This window comes from Ascaphus truei, chromosome 7, assembly GCF_040206685.1.
Source record: "Ascaphus truei isolate aAscTru1 chromosome 7, aAscTru1.hap1, whole genome shotgun sequence".
Classification (NCBI taxonomy): Eukaryota; Metazoa; Chordata; class Amphibia; order Anura; family Ascaphidae; genus Ascaphus; species Ascaphus truei.
Genome location: NC_134489.1, coordinates 93,815,192 through 93,829,916, shown reverse-complemented (window position 1 = coordinate 93,829,916; position 14,725 = coordinate 93,815,192). Strand labels below are relative to the sequence as shown.

The 14,725-nt window shown below is 36.8% G+C and overlaps 1 protein-coding gene across 1 annotated transcript in view; it reads right to left on the bottom strand.

Annotated features, from left to right (window-relative positions):
• The window catches only part of LRP1B (LDL receptor related protein 1B), a 1,102,312-nt gene that overhangs the window by 517,684 nt on the left and 569,903 nt on the right, over nt 1-14,725 (bottom strand). The window contains exons 9-12 of the mRNA XM_075610066.1: nt 14,254-14,425; nt 13,658-13,801; nt 9,639-9,875; nt 3,139-3,319 (exon numbers count right to left, since the gene is read on the bottom strand). Coding sequence (XP_075466181.1) covers nt 3,139-3,319; nt 9,639-9,875; nt 13,658-13,801; nt 14,254-14,425 — 734 coding nt within the window. The remainder of the gene's footprint in view (nt 1-3,138; nt 3,320-9,638; nt 9,876-13,657; nt 13,802-14,253; nt 14,426-14,725) is intronic.

The following is a 14,725-nucleotide window of genomic DNA, read 5'->3' as shown; positions in this document are numbered from 1 at the left end:
TAACGGCCAGTTAAAAGTTCCAGGGATCCCAATATTGGACTGAAATTTCAAAAATAATAAAGGGGAAAACAAAAAAGCAGGATGCAAAACATAAGAGTATTCTGTATGTCCTGATTCATTATGTCTTGGTTTGCACAAAAACAAGTTAGAATTTTTTTTTCTAAAAAAGAAAACAAGATTGCACATGATATTGTCCTTTCAAAATATGAAATGCAAATGATAATTGAATGTTGAAGCTTCCTTGACAGTGGATTTAAATGGTAGATATCAACTTCATTCTAATAACTGAGACAGAAAAAATACCTGAGTGTGTGTATAAATAAGAATTACAAATGAGCAGAAGTCATTATGTGGAAAAGCCAAAGTATAAACCCAGTGAGCGTCCTGTGTTTAATATGGATAACTATGAGGTCCATTCATTGCCATTGGGGTTATCTTTGCTCCCATTGAGCGCATAGGTAAACACACTAGCAATCAATGGGTGTATTGGCTAGTATTATGTTTTAATGTTTATTGTGGGTAGCGGGGGTGGGTGAAGGTGATATTTAGCCTGTGGTGGGTGTTTATTTCTACCGGGTATGTAGCGGGAGGGGTTAACCCCTTCATTACCATAGCAGTAGTAACCACCAAGGTAATGAAGATATTAACTCCGCCCGCAACCCTCCCAAAAGCCCTAAACACCCACCACGGGCCGAATACCACCATCACTCACCCCCAATTCCCCAATAAACTGGGAACTAAACCAGGCACTGGTGTTTAACCCCTTCAATACCTTAGCAGTTAGCCGCTATGGTAATGAAGCTGCCTGTAAATGTAGTTTTATTACATAGTATAGAAGCAAGGGGTCTCTGGAGCTGGTATTAATGTGTATCGGATTCAATACGATGCAATAAAAAAAATTCAATTCCCACTTGCTGGCCTCGATGAGATTTTCATAGCTCTTTTTGAGCTCCCACTCGGTGTGTTTAGGCCACGGCGCTACCGCTCTGGGAGATGCACTTCCTGACAGATCCTCGTAGCTTTCTGAATAGCAAACTTGCCAAATCGTTTGGGAAGTGCTGAAAAAGCTCGATGAGTTAGGCCTCAGTGTGTTTGCTCCCCAATGATCTTCCAGGTTCTGAAGTTGCAAATATATAAATATACAACTGTGCATACATTTATACGCACAAATACATACAGTACTACTGTACACTAGAAGTGTGGCAACCTTTCACATGCCTAAGCGATCTTTGCATATTTGACCCTATTTAGTTCCGTGAAAAAGTTACCTTTGACACAAAACTTTGCTTAACGCTAAAAAGTCAATGGGCAAAAAGTCATTTCAATTACTTTTACTTTTGAAATTCAATCCAACTTTAAAGTATCAAGACTGCTATTTCCCACTTTTATTTATTTTTTGCTAGATTTGCTAATTTGTGCAAACTTTTCACACATCCCTAACCGAGAGTAATGGTGGGGTAACAGGCTGCTCAGATCACGCTCAGATGTATAACATTTTAAATGTGGGGACATCGTTCTTTTTCTGATTGGAATAAAAGTCAATGTGAACAGACCTGGGTCAAATGTAAGAAATGTGATTTCTCATCCATAACACTAACAGTGAAACAAGAAAACAAAGTCCATTTGCATTGCCTTAATGTGATCGCAACAACAATGACATCATCATCTTCTGCCATCTAGATTGCATTCATTGCTCACCTACAAAATGAGCCGATAGCTCATGACAGCCACAACCTAATGGACCTCTTGGAGTGGTGGGTACGTTATGGAGGCTCCAAAGGGTGAACAGTGTTGGTTTACAGCATACCCGTACTTCACCTGAATTTTCTCCACCACTATTGTTTCTTTACTAGAGATGGGTGAATTTGCCGAAATCCGTTTCCCAGATTGTCACCGATGTTACCCCCAAAATCTGTTTCACGATGAAAAATCCGCAAATGGATTTGGGCGGTTTTATTACGCGTGGATTCATCAAGAACTGCCACTGGATATAACTCGTGGCCAGATTTATAGAATCCAATCCGTGGATTCAGCAATTCATTGGCGGATTCTTATAAATCAGCCGATTGGATTCTACAAATCTGTCCACAGGTTGCGGAATCCGCACAGTGTATTGGTAATAACAATTAAAAATCCCCCAAACGCCCTTTTTGACATTGATCTGCTGAAATCTGCAGGCCAACAGAACCGGCCGATCCGCTGCGGATCCAAATTTACAAAAAAACATTTGCCCATCTCTACTCTTTACCGTTCTGCCTTCCTTGCAGGGGCTCAATAAGAGATTGGGGTATTATGAAATTGGCAATATAGCCTTGGTGTCTTTATAACTCATGCAAGAACTGGTGCACTTGCGTACAGTTTTCTGCCACGACACTCGAAGCGTTGCTGGTTTTAAACCAAACTGTATTTTCAAATAAAGTATAGTGTAAGGACAAAGTTTGAAAAATGGTAAAACAATATTCATTGTCGGCACTATTTTTTTTTTTTAAACTGGTAGAATTTTGCAGGCATTGCTCATTATTAAAATGAAACTGTTTAACGCAAAATGTAAATGAAAAACAAGCCCTTTATACATGATGTAAATCTTTAAAACAAAACAACCATAGAGAAGGTTATTTTATGAAGAGATATAATATGGTTCACTGGGATTCATATGGATCATGTCAAGTAGATTTTCAATGGTACAGTATGTTCATTCCAATTTTCTCCTATCTCTAGAAAGCACATTAATGCAGCAGAAAGAGGCCAGATTGAAATTGCAATTGATTTGTCCATTCCTAATTTACATGGAATTTGGCAACTTTCATTCCTTGGGGACCTGTCACTTGTTTTATTAGTAAAATGGCATAATTGTGTGATGTCCACTGAAGATTGAAGAAACCATCTTCTAAATTAACCTGATAAAACAATTGTCAAGTATGTAATTGCTACAACGTAACCATGTGCACGTACATTGAAGAACCAGGGTATCAAAACAGAACAAATAAGCACTGGTGTATATCTTATATAACATTTTCATCCATGTTTGGTGCTCTAAGAATCCAACTAATGAACCCCAGATTAGTTTTAGAAACCTCATTTATTTACCCACTTTGTTAGAATAAGCATTAGAGTGTTTTTCTCTGTATAAGCTCTTACCCATTAACAGGATCCACAACGATTCCTCGAGGATGTGACATTTCTCCCTCTAATAAGGTCTTTCGACTTTGCGAGGCTTTCTCCATTCGAGCTACATTAATAGTTTTTCTGTGTCCATCATTTGTCCAATACAAATTATTACCAATCCAGTCCACAGCTATCCCCTCCACATTATCAAGATCTGTTAAACACGATATCCAGTTACATGACCAGTTATTTACATTCACAGTAAACGCCTACTCTTGATTTGAGGTTCTCAATGCAACCTAGGGTATCGAGCAAAGACAGATATACACTGCAGCATGTATAATATTCTCTAGTCTATACAATATCATATCAGACCATTTTAATATAGTAACTTCAACAATTTTCATCTGAAAAATAACCCAGCGGTAGTGGTAATACATTGCTCCATGATTTATTTGGCAAGTTTGTAGGAATTCCGTACTATTTTAGAATTAAATGGCAAAATGAGAATTGTGCACAAAGAAATGAAACAGGCATATAGTGAAATAATTGTTTTATGGTATAACATTCACTGTAATTATGTTACCCAAGAATGCTTATAGTGATGCACAATAGTTTAGGATATTAAATATGTGGTTATTAGTAATGCCTTGTTTATAGATATGGGTTATAATATGTAATGCTGTCTTTACTGAAATGCTGTTATAAATTAACATTTTGATTTGATAAGTTATATAGAAGTCAATAATTTTCTTAATATTTTACACATTTATGATAAATATGAAATTAGGTGCTCCTAAACTGTAACTAATTTTAAGTTAAGATATAGGTGCTCATTCATTAGTGTGATAGTTCTGCATCAGTGTTTTTAATCTTTATCGAAAGAAGACATGTTATTGAAAAAAATATATAATCAAACAAATTCAGAAAAAATAAGACAACCTAAAAAAAATTGAGCAAAACCTGGATCTGTTTTTACAGTACATATAATGTACTGTATGTACCAATAGAAATCAAATATCCTTGTCTGCTTCCGTACTAATTAACTTCTTTAGAACGTGTACTGTATTGTTGACCAGAGGCACCAAACTGCAGAGTGTGGTTACATTTTTCTGATCATTAGTGCTAATGATATGCAAAAAAAGAGTTCCCCCTAACGTGGCATATTCACTGACGGCTGGTCAGGGGATTAACGACTCTCTCACTAGTTAAACCAAGGCTGGTTTTGCATATCATTTAGTTTGGTACTGTATATTTACATTAAACTCAGGGAAAATAACGTCTGTTACTAATTTAGGTAACCTAATATTATTTTCCCGGGTTTAACGGGGTTTAGTGTACCTGGTCCTAAGAAAGTAATGAAGCCATGCTTAGCTTTATTTTTGTTCCAGCAAGTGGAATATTGTACTAATGTATTTGATTGAAGGAAGATGGTTAGAGTTTGTTTGTGACATTTTGAATCATCTTTTTAGTACAGGATCCTCTTTTTGACAATTTAATGAAATACTATCCTCTCTGGGTATGGAAATGACTAGGCGTATGCGCACAAGTGCAATAACCCCATTTGAAAGGGGGTATTTAAAAATGTTTTTATGTGTTAGTTAACAGGGGTGCTCAACTCCAGTCCTCAAGCCCCCCCAACAGGTCACGTTTTCAGAATATCCCAGCTTCAGCACAGGTGGCTCAATCAGAGGCTCAGTTTAATACTGAGCCTCTGATTGAGACCCCGATGCTGAAGCTAGGATATTCTGAATACATGATCTGTTGGGGGGTGCGGGGGGGGGGCATAAGGAGTAGAGTTGAGTACCCCTGTGTTAGTTTAAGGCAAACATTAAATTAATTAATTAATTCCAACACACCTGAAAACAACCATGAGCAATATAAAACCAAATACGCCCTTGGTAAAAGGTTTAGTTTTTTTGTTACATTTACAGCATATGGAAGTAGATTTTAAGATGGAAGGAAGAATATACTTCAACTAAAAAATGTTTGTCAAATGAAAACAGGTTAATGACCTCTATTTCCATCTTATTCAAATAAAAAAATAATTAGCCAAAACACACACACACACACAAGCTAAAAGTGAAAAGGAACTTGAGATTTTAGAACTCAGCAAAGAATATTCATGACTGTATAATGCCAAGGGAATTATATTTTTTACATTAGCTTTGCCAGTGTCTGAGTGGTCATCAAATTATCCAAAGAATTCTTGACAGCCAGCTAAGAAATCTTCCAATTTAACGTGTATGTTTTGTTTCTTGCCTGTGGGTCTCAGTCCTATGTTTGAACTTTACTATCATTAAAATGGTAGGGGATTATTTGATTAGACAAACACATTTGACAACCATTGTAACAACCATAAAGAACACTAGTCATTGCGTATGATGATCACTCATGAAGTGAGAAACAATATATTTAATTAATGCTGTTGTCAAAGGTGATATTAGAAATCATGGGCTACTACTATTAAAAATATAGGCACTGAAAAGGGAAAACAATGCTGTAGCCCTTAAGAAAATAACAAAAGCCTGGAGAATTTCATCTACTTCTTAGTGTTCTTTCAAAAAACATCAGTTCCTTTCAGCTAAAGTGGGCTCCTTTTTGAGCACTGGTGTCTTTCCATATGTTATTTAGAGGGAGGAGGTTTGAGGGGATATATATATATAGCCCACCTGTATATATACAGTATACATGAAAATATATATAGATATATGTGTGTGTGTAAAGGTATCTGCACCGTGTTAGCCGAGCTTTAATAATCAAAAACGAATAAACAATACCGTTCTGTGGCTAACTAAATGCTTTTATTTGTGTGAGCTTTCGAGATACACTAATCTTTTGTTCCGGCGGTGTTCCAATGGATAAAGCAAGAAAGGTTTAACTTAAAAACAGTACATATTGGAATGTTATCTGTGACTGAAACCTATCCCTCCTCCTGTGCTGTATGTGATTTATGACTTGAGGTCTTAAATGTCCCTGAATGTTATTGATGTAAGAATGTGTGTATGTGTGGGTATTATGTAGGTAAATACAAATTTATAATGCGCCCACAGTGTATAAGACGCTTTACAAAAGGTGTTTGTGGAGTGGGAGTGTATACCAATGGTGTGGGTAGGTGCAGAAATGTAAGAGGGTGTTGCAATACTATAAGTGTGTGTGGAAACTATGTGGTCCCTATTAGTATATAGGGATGGAATTACATTGTGTATTTGTATGTGTAAGAGACAGCTGTATGTGCATTCATATAGCTCAGTATGTAAAGACATGGCCTTCAGCACTCATGGGAAGAGAGTTCTTGTGTCAGTAGTGACTCATGAAACTGTGGTCTCAGTTTAAGCCACCACTAAGTGTCCCGACCAGTTGCATAAATTTGTATTCATGCAACCAGACTTCTGTATACCGCAAACCTACAGACAGATCCAGCTATTTGAGGGACAGCAGCTTCCACCTGACACACACTAAACATGCAACTATCTTTGTATTATTTTGTTGGCTCCTGGTTTGAATTGATATGTTGACTAGTTGTTTTATTAATTAATTCCTTTGTTGGCTACTAGTTAAAATTATTTCATTGTTTTGTTGGTTAGTGCTTTTATTAATTGAATTTGTTGGCTTGTGTTTTTATTTATTGTGGTGTTTTATTGTGTATGTATTATTATTGTGTATTTTGGGCCTTCATGTATTTTAATTAGAGTGACCATTGACTGCTATAGTGGCTTATGATTTACCACTATTCAAATCAATGGGTACAGGGTGGGTATAGTTGGTCCGGGGTGGGTGGTTAGGCTTCTCGCGTGGGTAGAGGGGAAGGTGGGTTAACCCCTTAATTACTATAGCGGTTATTAACCGTCAAGCTGATGAAGGGGTTAGGGGCCATTAGATTGGGTTTTTTCATGTATTATTTCTGGCAATGGAGAACATGGCCCTGCAATATGCTGATGAGGATGCCCCTTGTTTGTTTTAATAATGGGCAAATTAGCTATAATCCAAATCTGGATAAAAGTTATTTTGCCCATTACTGTACTGCATGTGTTGGGGGGGGGGGATTTATTGCAATGTATTAGGAAAAGCAGTTACAAAATCCTTTGGCCAACGTGTATAAATGAAGTTCGGGAAGTAAGATCCCATAAGTAAGTACAATAATGACAATAGATAACTTGGATATTGTGGCTATTACTAAGAGATGATACAATGGAAATTGGGACTCAGCATAGCTATACCAGACTCAGCCAGAAGCAGGGAGATCCTGGATTCATTCAAAGGGACATTTATCAAGCAATTAGTGAAAGAGCAAACTTACAATACAGCAATCTGGGACAAAATACTGACCAATGGGGACAGAGTATCAGATGTACGTCTGATTTGTGGGTTCCAGTGATCATCTATCAGTGTGATTTTGTATAAAGACAGAGGCTGAGTCATACCACACAAAACAAAAGTTTTAGATTTTCGAAAGGGTTAGCGTTTCAGATATGGGATTAGGGATTCATTGGCAGGGTGGAGAGTGCAGAAGTGGAGAGAAAAACTAAAATATGCAAAACTAAAAGCCTCAGACCATTGTCTTAAGCATGGTTAGTAAATATTAAAGGAAAAAAAAGTATGGTTTTCAAAGGAAGAAGCAGGAATTGGAAAAGCTAAAAAGAAATGTTTTACCAAATACAGCTGAACCCCATTATAACACAGTCCTTGGGGGCCACAAAATGAGACTGCGTTATAACCGGCTCGTGTTAAAATTTTGGCGCGTGAGGATTTACTGACATCTAGATCTCTCTCTTTGCTGTTAGCTCTCTCCTCACTTCATAGGGCTGTGTCCACGTGCTGTCCTCTCTGCTGCTGTTAGCTCTTGTGTGTGGCATGGCACAACACACATTTTTAAAAACATTCTATTCAATGCTTTATTGCTAACAGACACATACACACATACACCATGTGGGAATTGAACATTAATATTAATTAATACATTTTATATAACACACATGCAGGGATTGAACTCAGAACCTTTCATATACTTGTACCAATGCTTTACCTCTACACCACAGGCTTGGTGTATCCTCTACAGCACATTGCCACATTATAAAAAATTAAAATAATAATTTAAAAATAATAATTTATAAATTATACAATAAAATAATAATTTATAAATTATTATTTAAATTTTTGTATAAATTATAAATTATACCGTATCATACAGGAATCAAACCCAGGATATTTCATATGCTAGCTTGATTCTGTACCTCTACACCACAGGGACTGTGTGATGTCATAGACCTTGGAAAGAAACTTAACATTTACATAGTAGACTGTGCACTGTGGCAATGTGTTGTAGAGGAAAAAGCCTGTGGTGTAGAGGTAAAGCATTGGTACCAGTATATGGAAGGTCTTGACAGCTGCAGAGAGGAGAGCACATGGACACAGCCATATAAAGTGAGGAGAGAGCTGAGAGCAAAGAGGAGAGAGATCTAGATGCCGGTAAGTCCTCACGCGTCAAAATGGAGGTTTTCAAATCTCTGGAGCCACGCTAAGACCGCGTTGTACGCGGATTCGTGTTGTAGCGGATCGCGCTATAACGAGGTTGAGCTTTATAAGCAGATTCAGAGGGAGCAGGATAGAGAATTATATCAGATTAGACAGAATGAGGCAAAGCAAATACTCAGATGTACAAAGGTGCAAGCAGAAGACAAAATAACTCAGTCAGTAAAGAAGGAGGACAAAGCCTGTTTTTAGGTATATACTGTACTTTACTGTAATTAGTTCTGTAGTACTAGATAATATTTACTGCATTTTTTTTTTTAAATTCAACTCAATGCCATTTTAATGAATTTTAATACACTGAGCATCCTTTGATTTCTACAGCTGGTTTTAGCCCACCTCTCCAGCAGTGCAAGATATTTGTAACTTTCCTGTTTGTGATAATTTGTTGCCAATATTCCCAGCAGTTTGAGCTGCAAACTGTAAGAATAGATAATGTTACCGTAGTAATTTAAGAATACCCTGTAGGTGCTGATTTACACTGACTGAAGAATTGATTGAAACTTAAATTCAGCCATTTAGTGAACCCTGGGAAGCAGGATCTTTGCTGATCAATTTTGGGAGAACAAATCAATTGGCAGCTTAGGTAATTCATTTTCAATAAAGGTAATCAAAGGCTGCATATATTAAAACAAATGTTTTTTTTTTTAAGTGCCGCATGACATGCCTCTTTAAAACAATAGACCTTATTCAATATGCAGTGATTGAATATCATCCCCATGCTAGGAAATATTTTAGTCCCTTTAATTTGAAAGGAGCTGATCTTTTTTTCTGGGGAAGTGGCTTCAAATCATATTGAAAAAAGGCAAATAAGAATGTACAATTATTTAATAATAATCCAGGAAATACACATGGCCATTAATGGCCAGAGTGTAGACATTAAACTCCATGGTCATTAATGGTCAGGTAGTGCCATGCCCTGCGGGGAATATTACTATTAAAGGGTAATTTGATTAATTTTGAATAATAATAATAGTAATACAAAAAGTACCAATGCCCCATACCATCTTTAAGGATAGTTTCTCTGCCTGTGCCGTCAATTTTCTGTCGACCAATAAGAAAACTTGTTGTGTCCGCAAAGTAGATGTAGCTGGACTGGGCATGAAAATCCAGAGCTCTTGGGTTCACTAAATTTTCAATGGGACGCATGTATTCATCCGATGTTTTGGTATGCAGATCCATTCCCCTAATAATTCCTGGGCGTCCTTTTCCATAAAACAGGAATAACTCATTCTTGGGTTCTGTAGAAAATAAAAGTTTAGAAAGCAGAGAATACTTAGTATACTTTACACCAGGGGTTGGCAACTCCAGTCCTCAGGAGCCACCAACAGGTCAGGTTTTAAGGATAACCCTGCTTCAGCACATGTTGCTCAATCAGTGGTTCAGTTGAAGACTGAGCAACCTGTGCTGAAGCAGGATTATCCTTAAAACCTGACCTGTTGGTGGCCCCGAGGACTGGAGTTTTCTACCTCTGCTTTACACTACATAAATCAGATATATAATTATTGTAATTATGTCACCCACGTATTTTTTTTTTAATTCAATGTTATAAATTAAATGTTGAAACTAATCAGAATATACCCAATACAAAGAGGGCTAGCTAATTGTATTTCCTTAATTTAACAAAAAATAATTTAGTGATTGTAATTAATCATTCTTTTTTTTCTTGAAATGTCCGCTTGGCAAAAAAAAACAGATCATACGTGATAACTTTGTATCCAGTGTAAAATGGATAGTATAATTTTGAAGGCATTTAATTTAACAATTCATTAGATTCTATCTTTGATGTCATTTGTGATTAAATACAACATTCATTAATCCTGTCAATGTCATGTAATAAACAAACAAGAATGTTTTCAGAAAAATATACAGACTATTTCATATGACAAGCATCTTCATGCTGTAAAATAAATGCCCTCATAGCTTTCTTTCCCCTAAAACGTCCTCGGGGCAGAGTCACAAAGCTCTGCTAAATCAGGGTAAATTATGTGACATTACCTAAAACAGAAACAACCATCAGATTCCCTGAGTTAACACCTTATTGACTCAGAAAATCATATGCAAACATTAGCTTAATTGAGCTCATTAGATTAAGGTTAATGTCACGTTATTTTCGGATAATTCCCAAATAACGTGACCTTATTTAAGTCTTGGAATTACTCCCTTTGAAATTGTGAAATAGGGCTTTTGTTGAGAAGAGAAGAGAGAGAGAGAATGCCTAGCACAGATGATAAAACTTCATTAAATTAACGTTTTGCAACTTTTTAATATGTTAACAATTAATCACTTAGTAGCCTGAGTGGCCAGCTAGCCACGGACAACCAAAACACTAAGTACTACAAAGGGATTGATACACATTATTACTAACACCAGGCTACCCCTGCATCCCCTTCCAGTTATGTTAATAGATGAAACATAGAACATAAAGTGATGTAAGAAGAAAATGTGCGTTCTGAATGTATTTTCCTGTAGCATGTTTTACAGACAACGAGAGGGGCAGCATAGTGAAGAGAGAACGTTGAGAGAGACAAAGAAAGGAGATATAGAAGAAGCCAGGTGAAGGGCCTTATTCATGAAAGTTAGATGGTACCAATTCGGCAGTACTGCGCGAAAACTCCAATTGAAGTGACTCCACACCCAGAAGTGACTAAAGCGGAAGCAGCAGAGGCTTGGAGTGAGTGACAGCACGACACACCCGGCTCACGGGAGTCACGGCGGCATCCGTTAACATCTTTAATAACGTACCATGTTTTAATTGACTACCCTAATGTAAGCCTGCATTGTAAGGGGTCTGTGTTGATAAATGTAAACATTTTTTAAGTACCATCCGCACTATCCTAATCTCTCTTCTTTCTCCTGGGTACTGCTGAACCAAGTATACTGGACATCCCCCCATGTTTGTCACAGTTTAGGATATGCTAATATTACTCCTATAATTTGTGAGTATAAATACTGGAAGTCTATTGCAATACCTATCCACCTTGTGTTGCAATACTGTTCTATGTCCATTTCTCAAATTCTCCTTTGGTGATACATCCCCTGTTCCCCTGCTGGTTTGGATACTGACTGTGGAGGGCATCTGAAACGTGTCCTGTTCTAGGGTTTCGAGTGGAGGAGTATATTGTTCATATTTATTTCTTTAAAACCTTTTTCACTGATATCGCTTGATTTCACTGTTTCACAATTTATGCGATACTGAGTTACTTATATCATGTTTTCCTATGTTTTACACTATGGTTTGTGTTTCACATTCACTTTTATATTACATATGAGAGTTGTATTAGATTGTATTTTACGCAACTAGTTTTGAGCACCACACCTTATTCCTTTTCAAATAATTGAAGTTTCCGAATCAGACTTGTAACACTTTACTGAATAAATCCCTACTTTTTCAGAGCTGTAGGGAAAAAAGCAATTTTTCACAGCTCTGGGGAAGGTGAAAGGCAGCCGCGACCTTTCAACATTAGTTTATTACCTGCCCGCGTGTTCTTCCCTCCTGTCAGGGCATTGGGTTTATGTGGCATTCCCCAGCAGTGGAAAATATGGCCCTGGCTATAACATGAATAAGGAAAAGGAAAGACAGGTCCCAGATCGATATGCTGTGAGGATGTGAAGGACCGCGGGTTTGAAATTCAAACTTTTTCGCACTCTTTAATTCAAGCTAAATTAGAGCCATAACCTTATAAAAGTTCATCTTTTAGAAAATACATATTGGGCTTTTTTTAAAGTTTCTTTTTTTTTTTAATAAACTTTTGAGTTTGCAAACTTCCAAAAGTTCAAAGTTTAAAAATGTTTGTCCAAATTTTGAAAATCTGTTCTTTCCAACATTTTTTTTTTTTTTTTTTTACAAATCTCAAAACAAAATCAAAACCAATATTTTAGAACGACAACCAAAACAATCTGAAAGTGGCCTTGCTTACTTCCCAGTGCCGGTAAATTCAGCGCGAATCAAATAAAAAGGATAAACATTTTCTCCAGTACTGGGAAGCAGTTTCACAGCATACGGAATAAAGGCCAGAGCGTTAGAATGAGGACAGCAGGAAAGCACATTACCAGGAAATAACACAGAAGAGAGCAGAGCACATGCGTGTACAGAACAGCAGAGCTAAAAAAAGGAGATGACCCAAAACAGCAAAATAAGTTCTAGGGAGGGTTTAAAAGGGGCAGCCGAGGGTAAATATAAATAGGGGGTACTTAGAGGAGAAAAATGAAATGGACAAATTTTGGGAAAGCTTTGCTTTGGTCTTTCTGACCTTTTCCATATCATTGAAAAAACATGGAGATTTACTCAATATTATATTAAAATAACTAAATAGTTGTCGCTCGGTGATGACAAAAGTTTGGAAATACTCTTACCAGAATGTATCACAAATAATTGTATTTAAAAACGTTTCATATGTACAATTCATTTGGCATAACATTTGGAAGAGAATTAATACCTTCCACCGCCGTGATAGGGTTTCAGACCAGGCTATGAAATTTTCATGGTTTAATTACATATTTAGTGGGGAGGACACGGCATATGGGTCAGTGACTGATAACTTTAGCCATTTCAGAAAGGCCCATATCTTTCCTTGTAAAGTATTTTGTATGGTTGCAAAATGCTATAGGTAACACACACATTACCATTTAAGGTTCATAAAATATAATCTAAAATACATTTGTTTTGTTTTTCAACAGATCATAAAGCACTATTAGGCCAGTATTATTCCTACAGAGGCCAAGAGCACCATAAACTAAACAAGTATTTCTGGCTACAAAGTCATATAAGGTTGGCATGTTTCATTCCTGCTGTTTTAATATCAAATGGTTCACATCAGAATGGACGGAAGCCAAAAGTAACACATTGCGGTTCATTTGCATCAGTTTCAAAAGAAGAATGTCACAGATAAAGTACATTTACATAATAAGCCATTCATAAATTACTTTTAAACATTGTGTCCTTAATGTTGTAAGTAATCAAAATATAAAATTTTCTCTCGTTACATTAGCTGCCTGAGAAACATTTGACTGTTCAACATACTTTTGCATGACCTTCCATCACTCGCCAAGCTGAAGCCAGTCTTGCAGCGACAGGTCCGCATTTTGTAACTGGAGCTGAGTAGGCAGATGTGTGAGCATCCCCCTGGCATCCCATCTGGGTTCATTTCACATGCATGGCTCCTGACTACAACAAATCATGGTAAACATCATGTTCAAAGGCTTTTAAAATAAACATTATTTACTTGCAGCATATGAATATCTCTGACAACAAAATTAATCTTATTTTACCAAACACTGTCATGATTGTGTTTCATGAATTAAACATATTAATTTATATCAGTACATTTCAGTTCATCAATGGGATTTTAGGACTAAACTGTTTATCTTTGCTACAGCTGTAGCAGACTTAATTTTACCTACTGATAATACAACATATCCCATTCTAACACAGCATATCAGGAGTTTCAATAGGATTCAATGGCAGTGATAACACTGAATATCCCACCATAACATACAGAGAGAACATTAAAGACTACTACATCAGTATAACAGGCACACAGATGAAAATTAATTTACCTTCTAAAACATCCCTTTAGGTGTATTGACAGCTATTGTCGTAAACATTTTGTTTCTTACCTGTTGGCTGAGTCCTTTTGTGATAAATGTGAATGCCCCTGGCATTTTCTAGTCTTAATAACGATTGGACATCTGTGTTGTTAAACCTGTTAATTCTTAAGATGCTGGAAGTATCCAAGTTGGTTGCATACAAGTAGTTTTCAAATAACGATAAACCATACACATGTCTAACCTAATAAAGATAAACATATAAATGATATCACAATACTCTTCAAAAGTAGGAAATGACCTTATTATTTACAATGTTGTTACAGTAGCTATAACATAAAGCTATCTCTCTTCTCTTTCTCACACATCCTCTATATCTGTCTTGTTGCTCAACCATTCTATGGGGGTTTCTCCAACCTAAACCTCTGCCTCTATTCCCCATTATGCATTTTTGAGCACCCGAGACTCTCTACTCCCTCTCTCCAATTCTTCTCCATGCCCCCTGCCTGTGTGAGTTGAAGCCTTCTTCGCATTCCCTATTCAT